The 11,365-nt window shown below is 28.6% G+C and overlaps 1 protein-coding gene across 1 annotated transcript in view; it reads right to left on the bottom strand.

Annotated features, from left to right (window-relative positions):
• Positions 1-7,136: 7,136 nt before the first annotated feature.
• LOC129218620 (SIN3-HDAC complex-associated factor-like) overlaps positions 7,137-11,365 on the bottom strand; it is a 45,094-nt gene continuing 40,865 nt past the window's right edge. The window contains exons 4-5 of the mRNA XM_054852937.1: positions 8,978-9,224; positions 7,137-7,359 (exon numbers count right to left, since the gene is read on the bottom strand). Coding sequence (XP_054708912.1) covers positions 7,137-7,359; positions 8,978-9,224 — 470 coding nt within the window. The remainder of the gene's footprint in view (positions 7,360-8,977; positions 9,225-11,365) is intronic.

Below are 11,365 nucleotides of genomic sequence, written 5' to 3'. Positions count from 1 at the left end.
ACAAGATAACTCGGGACATACCAGGAGGCATATCTTGATTTTATTGCTCAATATGCTCGTTCAATGACATGGGTGAGGCCATAAAGGTCTGTCCAAGTTGTACTTCTTAATGATTAGTCTGAGTTCAGAACTTAAGCAAGGTTGAATCAGTAAGTATTTTTCTGTTTCTTCATGATATAGAATGAAATAAAGAAAGCAGAGAAATACATATAAATATCTTTTTCCTCATGCTTTTTCATCTTAATCATTGTTCAACTATTGTTATTAACAACATTATAACATTGGGGTTTAGGTCTCTACCCAATAGGTGAAAAATCTTCACACAAACAATTACTTAGATCAGATCTCATAATTTTACAAACTGGGCAGAAAATATGACATTAGACCTGCTTTTCAATAAAAATGAATAAAATGATAATAGGTTTATAAAATTTGTACGCATTATAATGTTTTGAAAAAATAACCTACAATTTTATGTTCATTGCACTTGAATATGATTTAATGAAGGTATAATTTAAGCTATCAATTAAAAAATTGTAAAATAAGTAAAATTTTTCTGTACAATACTTCATTTTAAGTAGTTTACTTATAATCACAGGAAATGATTTGCTTCATAAAAGCATCAGTTTTAAAATTACAATTCAAGGAATAATTTCTTTTGTACAGAGTGATATTTTGAAATATAATGAATATAAAATAATTTTTATGCATGAATTTTTATCAAACTCCCAGTATAATTACTAAAAATAGTTTTTCTTACCTTTCTTTCTTTCTTTACAATATGGTAAACTTCATGGAAAGAAAATAAATTTAAGTCTTACACAAATACATTAAGTGCAGAGAATTCTAAACTCTAAATGAATCACATTTTTGAAAGAGAAGAGAAGCATATCACAACTTTAAAAAAAAATTTTAAAAAGCAGCTTTTCACAAAATGCACAAAAATTCATATTAAAATTCTTGTTTTCTGTTTTTATTAAAGCAAAGCATGTACATGTACAACCAGGGATGGCTCGCTGATGGCATCATTAGAAAATATTGAAATAATGATTTCAACCCCCTCTCATCACGCACAAATATTAAAAAAAAAATACTAATAAGACAAAATTTTGCAGAATTATCACAACCTAGGCTGCGTTTGATGAGGGACCGGTAGCTCACCAGTTAAAATAATGATGTCACCTCCAATGCTTTAGCATTAGCTGACGTCACTAGCTATCACGTGACAATTAACTGGTCGCTACCGGTTGAGCTCAACGAACGTAAGCCTATAAAAACAGTATAAAAAATATACACATGCAAATGTTGAAACAAGCACTAAATAAAACAAAACAAAAGTAAAATGCAAAACAATGGTGGTTTTTTTTTCTGATGCTGTCGTCTCCCTAAGACACGAGCACATGAAAACACTTGCCACCTCATAGAGCCAACTCTGGGTGCAACTTTTTTTGCTGATAATAAAATTTCAATAACAAACATCTTTTACAACAAGTTTCAACACTAAGCATAAACTTTTTTTTTCTTTGTTAATCCAAATATCAATATTGAAATTGAAAAGCAGTGGTGCAACCAGAAATTTCTCCCAGGTGAGATGCATAACAGAACTAACATGTTTATTATATTAACATTCAAAGATTGACAATATGACTTAAAATCAATGATTCTGAAGTGTTATCTACCTTATAAACATAAAGGATTAAATTCTGATTGAAAATAAATCTCACTTTAAAATTTTACAATGTATCTCAAAATCATTACTCAATCCCATATGCTTCAATTCTTATACATGAAGGCAAATAAAAATTCTTTACTTAGGAGAATTACATCAGCATTATAAATGGAATTTCACTGACTGTGGTCAGTGAAAGAATTGACTTCATTTATTTTTTAATCATTTCTAATTGCTTGTATTTATGCTTTTATTTATGTAAACAACTTTTCTAACATACATGTGACTAAATCAGAAAATTTACCATTATATCATTCAAAAATTACCTTCAACACTCAATATACATTGCTAATGATAACAATTTTCAATGCTTCAAATTCTTGACCCAGTAAATCAACTTGTGATATAGCTGGGAATTAACTTATACTGTATATTTTTCAGAAACGATAAAATCTCTTATGTTATTCTTGAACTTTGATATCAGTTTAGCCCAGAGAATAAATATAATTAAAAAATCATAAATACCACTGGAAACATAGATAATAGAAATATTTAGTACTTATAAAAAGTATAAGTTAGAAATAGTGGAAATTTATATAAAGTATAAGTTTCCACTGATTAAGTAAGAAATAATTAATCAGTGGGTTCAGTTATATTATTGACAGTAAATTTTTTAAGCACAAAAAAAGAATTGAAAACTCAATTAGAACTTAAAATACAGAGAGCAAACATTTTAAAATCTAGCTGTTTAAGTGGTGGTTAAGTAAGTGGTACTTTAAAGGGCTTTTGTGAGCAATTAGAATACAAAAGGGTAAAATTAAATTAATCTTTTGAAATGAAAAAACGGGGGGGGGGGGGGAGCAATTAAGATTGCTTCTGAGCATACTTTGTTTTTTAGCTAGAAATCTTTACTTTTCACCATAGCTCAGTAAAATTATGACTTCATTAGAAATGTAAAAATTTTAAAATAATAATGAATAAATATAAAAATAACTCTTTTGATGTTCATTTATGTAACATTATTTAAAATTGTGCAGATTTTCTTTTCTTTAGCTCAACAGAGTTTTCTTTTCTTTCACAATTGTTAACTAAATTACAGTCGACTCCCGCTACAACGCAATCCGACTTACGCGAAATGACTATAACGCGCTTTTTTCCCCCGGTAAAGAATTTTATTCCTAATGCGAATTCTTCACCTGCAACAAGAAAATTTTCCGAAGGGAATCGTGTTTTTTTCGTGAATGGGTCTTCATCCCTCTGGCATCGCTGAGGGGGGAAGTTCCCACACCGTACTAGTCTGAACATCGCTTATACAAATAACTACTCCTCATTTTATATTTATTTTTTTTTCATTCTATATGGGAAAGTTGATGAAATATAATGACAACTAAGAACGCTGTTTCATTTAAAATTTGTGAAGATAGAAGGAAAAAGAGAAAGTTTCAACAACTATAGTGCATTTGTTTTTCTTACTACATAATGTACGTACCGTAGTGGTTTGTTGGTTTATTTTAAGTCTTCCTTTCCCATTGATCGTTGATTTTGTGCATTGTAGCAGTTTTTTTATGTTAAATAAAACGTTTTTTTTAAAAATACAATAAATAAAAATTCGATTTTTTGTTTAAGAATCAGTAATGTATAGTTAAGAAATGGTTTTCAACAGTTTGAGGTGGTGTTTATAAGTGTCTTTAATCGTACGGGTATGTTTATGAAAGCTTTTCACATACCCTTTTCCACAATGGGAAATTTCAACTTACGTGAAGGGTCTTGGAATGCATCCCTCGCGTAAGTCGGGACTCGACTGTATTTAAAATCAAGTAACAGAAATGCAGCCAAAAAAAAAGTTCATGTTCAGCAATAATAATTGTGTGAAACTGAAAATTTTCATAAATATTGAGCACCTAAACATGATACAGGGACTTTCATCAGACAGAGTTTATTTCAAATATAATATTAGAGTAACCCTTCTATTTATATTGCTCACTTGGATGTACTGCCCATTTTTCTGGAAAATAAAATAAAAAGCATTTGCTGCAATATTTTAAGCACAATAATAGTGAAAGACTATTACGCTTTTGGATATTCAAAAGTAAATGATTTTAACTTAATGATTCCAAAAAAAAAACAACCTAAATGTAGAGTTAATGACTCGTTATGGGCAGGCTTGTCGTGTAGTATCAATATCAAGTTTGTAATCAATGTTCCACCAACACGATCAGTAGATTCTTAAAATAGTATCTTGCAAGAACGTACCTGCTGCATTTTTTTCCAAACTTAAGTTTTATCTATGTTTGGAAAAGTTGGTCAAAAAGAAAAAATACTTTTTTTTTTTACATTTAAATTTTTGAAGGTTCTTTCTTAAGGACCTGACATTGCTCTTTCATATCAGATAACAGTTTAATTGGTGAGTTCTCATTAATTAGGGTTTTTTTTAAATCAAATAGGTATATTCTTGCCATTAATTAAAATACTTAAGATCCTTTCAGGCTGATGTGCCCATTACTCAGCCTGGTACACTTAAGTATTTCAGTTATGGACATGTATTAGCATAATTGATTTATTGGTCATTCATACTCAAAATAATTATTTAGAACTGATGATAAAACATAAGCTGAATTTGGCTGACAATAAAATTAACAATGCAGCGTTTGATATACTTTAATTATTTTTGTAATTATTGTTCTTGACAAACCTTTCAAAAGCAATTTGTCAGTTATTATTTTTTTTAATTTAATATTGCTCGAATTGGCAAGTTGAAATTGGGTTATAATGTAATAAAATAAGTGTTTTATTATGGTTGAATACTTTTTTGAGTATTTTCTGAAAGTAATTGAATTCAGCTCGAATGACCATTACTAGTTTTTTGTAAGCTCATAACCAGCATGCGTGACCATAACCGACAAAGCCTGTGTATTCTGATTTATGTCTAAAAACAAATAATAGCAGAAAATTAATGAACATTTCAGTTATTAAAGTGCAATTTCTAAGTTCTAACACCGTGATAATTAGCTTTTTCTATAAACTAGAACTGCAACGCCACACTTCCACAACAATCCAAATTAAAAAAAAAAAACCCTTAACTTGTCATTTACCCAATAACTTTTTAAAGCAGCATGTAAAAGACAACATTAAGCACATATACAATTTTATTTGTATTCTTATTAACCCTTGCATGCGTCGTCTGAATTCATTTCAAGCAACAACTACATGCAGTTTTTGTGATATCCGATATGACTTTGGACAAGAGAAAAATCAACGTTTCTATTTTGTAAAGCCTGAGCTGAGTTTATTTTAACTTTAAGATACTTAATTCACTATTTTTTTAATTGACCACATTAGTGTTCCTAGTTTCTCACCCAACAAAACTTCAAAAAGTGCGATATAGGTATGTGTATAGTACTGTGTTTCAAGATATACCATACTGTAAAAAACTTGTAAAATTTATAAATCGAAAATCATTTTGTTGCCTGTTTGTCTTATACTAGTTATGTTATATTTAACTTAAAAACTTTGTTTAATCTGCTCTAATTGAAAAAGATGTGTATGTAATCCCTATTACTTTTTCATCTTTATGTAAAAATAGTAATTATTGCAGTTAAAATTTTATTTTTGTAATAAAAAACCATTTTCTAAGTTTTATAATATGAAGAACAAAATTAAACAGTCGAAAAATTCCCCATTTTTGGTCCATTTTTCTAAACTATTTGTCACAGTTAAGGGTTTAAGAAAGTCACTTAAAAAAACATTTTGGAAGCAAAAACTTGTACATTCATATTTGTAAAGAAAGAAAAACCTGTTACATCATGATTCTGAATAATTGCACGATTTCATCATCTTGAAAGGAAGCAGAACATAACGAAGGGCTACTGTATAACAAGTCAATAATACTTTCTATTTACAAAAATGGAACAACTTAATTTTTTTACATATTTCATTAAAAAGAAATATCATTCTGAGATATTAAAAAAGTAAAAATTTACATTTTACCACAATTTTAGAGAGATTTAATCATTTAAAGCAATCATATAATTTAGGAATGTATAGAGAATTTGATTTGATTGCATATACTTAAATAAAACTCATACTTTATAAATCCAGCTTTTTCATAAAATTATCCAATACTACAGCATCATAAATAGACTCATATTTCTAAATGAGTCCTGAAAATTTTTTTCTCTTCCTTTTAGACTATTAGAATGTCAAAAAAGGTGTCACATAAAGCAAGTAAATACTATTTCAAAGACTTGTACAGATTTTTTAAAAGTGAATACTTGAATTATGTTTGAAAACAATGTGATGATGTTTGAACACATTTTAGCAGTATATTATGACAGTAAACATTTACACATGTACAATCACTTTCTGACAAATGTTACAAACAAATTGCATACACTCATTTAAATCTCATACAATATGAATCTTCAAAACAGACTTTCTTATTTGTCCCTTTCAAATGTATGATTTTAAAAATTGAAATCAAGACAATAACAAGGAGCTTCAAAGCAAGAAATAAGAGTTAAAATAAAAATGATAAAATAGCTTGCAAGCATGAACAAATCATCAGGAATACAAAAATATGTATGTAACTAAAAACTGGGAGCAAATTTTGAAATGAAAATTTAAGAAATAAGTGATTATTACACAGCACTAATGCTATAATGTTCTTTCTTTTATCACAACAAAGTTATTATTAAACTAAAAAAAAATATATATATAAACACAAAAACTCTACAAACATCAAAAATAAATATTTTGATTATACATCAAAAAAATTAAAATAAAATAGGAAAAAACACAACAATTATATAATTTGGTCTAGTTTTCAACAATTTTAATTTTACTTTTGAAAACCTCACAAAAAAGGATGTTAACATGAACACACATATACATCTAAACACACATGAAAAATGTTTTATATATTATATTATTTTCATTATATCAGATATTTTTATTTATTTACTCATATATATATATATATATATATATAGATAGATATAGATATATATCTTTTTCATTTTATTTACTTATTTAATCATTTTTTGAAACAGTTGCTAGCAAGCACTGATTCAATAAATATTGATCCAACATTTTAGCTGTACCTTTCTTACACACATAATTTAAACTGACTAGGAAATTCCATGATCTTTGTTAAATCAACATACACTCACAAACACTAATGGTGAAAATGCTGGTAACTTCAGAAATCTAAGCAACTTTCAATAAATTAAAAGTGACTAAAATATTAAAACAAGAGCAACTTTAAATTGTATATAAGGTTAACAATGGTAAAATAAAACTTCTCATTAAAAAAATGGAAGCACAAGTTGAAACATTTGAAAAATAACTAACACAGTAAAATGTGTAAATAACTTGTACCTGAACAGTTGCTCAAACAAGAATAACAGTAATAAATAACTTTAAATACATAACAAACTTAAAATAAATTACACACTAAAATAAATTATCGTTAAGCACTTATTCCATTAGGAAAATGGTTTCGCCCTGATGAGCAGGCAACATGTGTGGCAGTGTTGGTTGCATTAGGTAGAAATGGTGTAGCTGTATCTTGTGATAGAAACTGGCTCCCAGAATTCCCATTTTTTCTGCAATGACATGGACGGAGGAGCTTAGGATAAATAAGTGCCTCTCCATGAGGACCTCGAAATATAACTCCACAACAGATCCTTTCCCTTTATTAAAAAAGATACAGTAAAAAAGATTACTGAAAATTAGTTATCCAAGTAAAAACATCAGTCAAATTTTAGGTAAGTACACTTCCTTTATAGAAAAATAATTTTCTATTAAAAAGAGAAGTAAAAATATAGTAGATAAGAGTTACATAATTAATTATTTCCACATGAGCATTTATTTTTCCTCACCTTTATGAATACAATTTACATGACATGATCAAGTTTGACATATACGTAACTTAAAAGGGCAAAACAATAGCAAAAAAGGTCATAAGCATTGTGCATTTCTTCAAAATATTTTTTTAACTATCTTCGTATGAAATTTTAAAATAATGTTTACATAGTAACCAAGGTGTCACTTCTTTTATCTTGCAGAAAAATATCCAAATTGAGGGAAATATGGATTCCTGATTTTGATAGGGTGAAAATTAAACATTTAATTGTTATTCAATAAACAGTGCATGCAAGGCAATGCTACAGTGCAGGGTATACGCCAATCCAATATTCATCTTCATTGGATGGAGAGGCAATAGAAAACATCAAAACAAAGTGCTATTGTGTGCTTCTCTAGAAATACCTGTTTTGAAAAAATCATTTTGGAATAAGAGAACTATTGAGCAGTCACTATTAAAACTTTATCAGAACAAGGACAACCCTCAGAAAATTCATTATTTAATAAGGACAATAACTCAAAACTTATCATCAGCAAAAGGACAAGAATTCCAAAAAAACAATAATATGTCCTCTAAACAAAAGAAAAAAAAAAACAGCATTAAAAGTCTCTATCGGAATTTGGTCAACATGACCTTTGAATTAAAAAAGAAATAGTACCCTTATTCATTGTCTGATACAGAAAAGAAATGTTAAGTCATGAAAAAAGGAAGAACGGGAAGGAAGATCAGGCAATTAAAAATAGTGCTGCCATCAAAGCAACAAAATTAGTGCTAAAAGCTACCTGTAGATTTTCATTTTCCAACACACAGATAAACTGGCAAAAATTAGATATATTATTCAGGTAATAAAAACATGCTTTTCTCAATTGTATGAGGAAAAAAATGGAAACTATTGAGTGAAAAGTTTTATTCTGCATAAGAATTTACAAAAGATGTTTATAATGCCTGTTCTGAGAAAAGAGCTTTGAATATTTTTTTTTTCTTATGCATAAAAATGGTAGGTAAATAATTGCTTCAGTTTTTTCCACCTCCAAATCTGTGAAGGAATGTTAATTGCACTTTAAAGTAATATCTCTACTAATTGAAGTCCCAAAGAGATGAGACCAGGTTCCACAGAAAACACTGAATTTTTTACACCTGTCTCAATCTTGAACTTAATGTCATACTTGAGGAGACATCATACTTACATACATGTTTACTCTAGGATTTTAATACATAAGCTTATGCAGAAAATACTCTTAATCAAAATGAATGCAATATATATATATATATATATATATATATATATATATATATATATATATATATATATATATATATATATATATATATATATAAATGCAATAAAAAATAGATAAATAAATAAATAAAATGTTTAATGAAACTACATGCATTTATTTTTTTATGTAGATATAATATACAAGAATATTATTATAAGTACATACTCTCTCCAAAATGTCATGTCTAAAAATGATGAAATCTTGTGTATGTTATATGGATTTTTGTTGCGCTTTTGAATCTTGCACAAGATATCTTTCCTTCTTCTTTTTCTTTCCATAATGTCTTGTTCCATGTCTTCATCGGGTTCTTCCAAAATTGTCGAATCATCCGAGGAATTACTAGGAGAGGGACTTGGCACTCGACTATGTGGCACTGATAGACTTGAAGATTCACTGAGACTGTCTTCATTTCCTGTATACATTAAAATAAATATTAATATTTATGCTTCTTACAGAAATCTCAATTTTCTTGGTCTAGCAAAATTAGAAAAATTGGCATATAAGTTATAGTGTGTTCCGTATAGCCTGCAAGACCTCCATTTTTTGTGCAACCATTAGTCATAGACGTATACTTCTAATTTCAAAAATGGTCCAAATAAGATGCGGAGTTAAGATATTAGAATTTGAAACAAAAGAGAAAATTAGTGAAAAAATATGAAATCTAACTTGTTATACAGACTCTAGGTCGTCAAACTTATATTTAGGAAATAATTGCCATTGAAAATAAATGAAACTTTACAGGTATGTGAGCAATCCTGATAAATTTATTGTAATACCAGTTACAATGAAGTTCGTTATCCACACGCTTCATTCTATGGCTTTTATGGTTTAAACTTAAACTTTTCCTTTCAGATATTTTCAAACACAAATTGTAACAAAGACATTACTCTAAATTCACAGTGAGAACTAATCCATGAATCTGATGATTTGATAAATTTACCTCAAGCAATGGTTGGAAGTAGCGGGCTACAAGTAGCTATGCTACTGTAGTAGCTACATTTTTTAGTAGTTTGTAGTGCAGTGCACTACTTTTTAAAAAAAGTAGTGTAGTGAGTAGTTTGATACAAAAAATAGTAGTTTGTAGGGATTTCTTGAAAATACTTTTAAATAAACTTAAAAAAAAGTCAAGGTTCAAACAAATTTGACTTGGCAAATTTCACACAAGTACCTCGGCTGATGCAATGAGGAATAAGACTATTAAAATAAGAGTTGACCTCATGCATATCATTTTGACACCATACATTCTGTTTGATGCAATTTGTTTGTTTGCCATAATAATTTTTATATTTCACCAATATTTGTATTGATTAGATCTTGACTTTAAAAGAAAAGTATATAAGTTTGCAATAACTGCCAATTTAGAAACTACTTATTTTTTCTGGCTGCCAAGAATGTCATGTGGATGAACGTTTTAGATTTCAAAGAGATAGTTGTTCCAATACTTTAAAAGCACTTATTTTTGCAAAAATGAAGACATTGGTGATCTCATGAATTGAAAATTTCATGAATTTTATATTAACAGACCGAAAGTTGAAAAACAAAAATATTTCGCGAGGCTTAAATTCTTGTGATTAATACGGCACGCGAAAGTCACATAAATTAAAGTCTCCTGAAAATAAGTGCTTTTACAGTATTCACCAAATAAAGAAGCTACTATAAATGTTATAGTAGAGGATGATATTGAGCTGCTTTGGCCAGCTTACAGTAAATACAAGCATTACAGTGTTATATAAGAGTACTGCATCGCCCAGCTTTGTACGGCCTAACTTGAAAATAAAAGCTATGTCAAGAAAAGCGTGTTCAACAATCAGGCTTGAACAGAAAAAAAAACTTTAAAACTTCTTGACTTTGGGCAAAAATAACTGAAAAGGAAAAAATTTAAATCCCTCGATGACAGGAAAAGTCTCAAAACAAAAGCCAGAATTTTATTTTTTCATATTTGAGAAAAAAAATGGCAACAGATCTTTCTTCTCAATGAATTTCTTCACACTACAAATTTTAATAAAAGCATTGTTTAACTATGAATTTCTAATTGGTAAGGATTACCTACATTTTAGCATAAAATTAACTAAAAAGTTATAATTCACATTCTAATTACATTGGAACAAATTTTACCTGATGCAGAAAAAACTGGAATTTCTATAGATATTTTGTTCGAATTCTTGAGAGCATTTTTTTACCCTCAGATTATAAAAATGCCATTTTTGGATCCTAAAATTTAAATTTGAATGGTTCAGTTCTTTTTTGGCATTTGAAAACCCCCCTAGTTCCTTCTCAGGTGCCCAAGTATCTCACTGCCAAATTTGCTCACGATCCAACGCAAACCGTGGAATTATATAGGAAACATACAAACATACATACATACATGTATACAAATATATTCTGTTTTGTTAATATAGATGATAACGGACGTTATTGTAAAAAAAGATAAAATAGATAATATTCTTAGTAATATTCCATGTTCAGATGAGCTAGCTAAATAGAGTAGGACAGGCAAACTCTCCAACTTGCCCACTGTGCTCAACTAATTCAGATATGAGTGGTGACCACTTA

The sequence above is a fragment of the Uloborus diversus genome, chromosome 3 (assembly GCF_026930045.1).
Source record: "Uloborus diversus isolate 005 chromosome 3, Udiv.v.3.1, whole genome shotgun sequence".
Classification (NCBI taxonomy): domain Eukaryota; kingdom Metazoa; phylum Arthropoda; class Arachnida; order Araneae; family Uloboridae; genus Uloborus; species Uloborus diversus.
The sequence above is the reverse complement of the archived record's forward strand: the minus strand, read 5'-3'. Positions and strand labels throughout refer to the sequence as shown.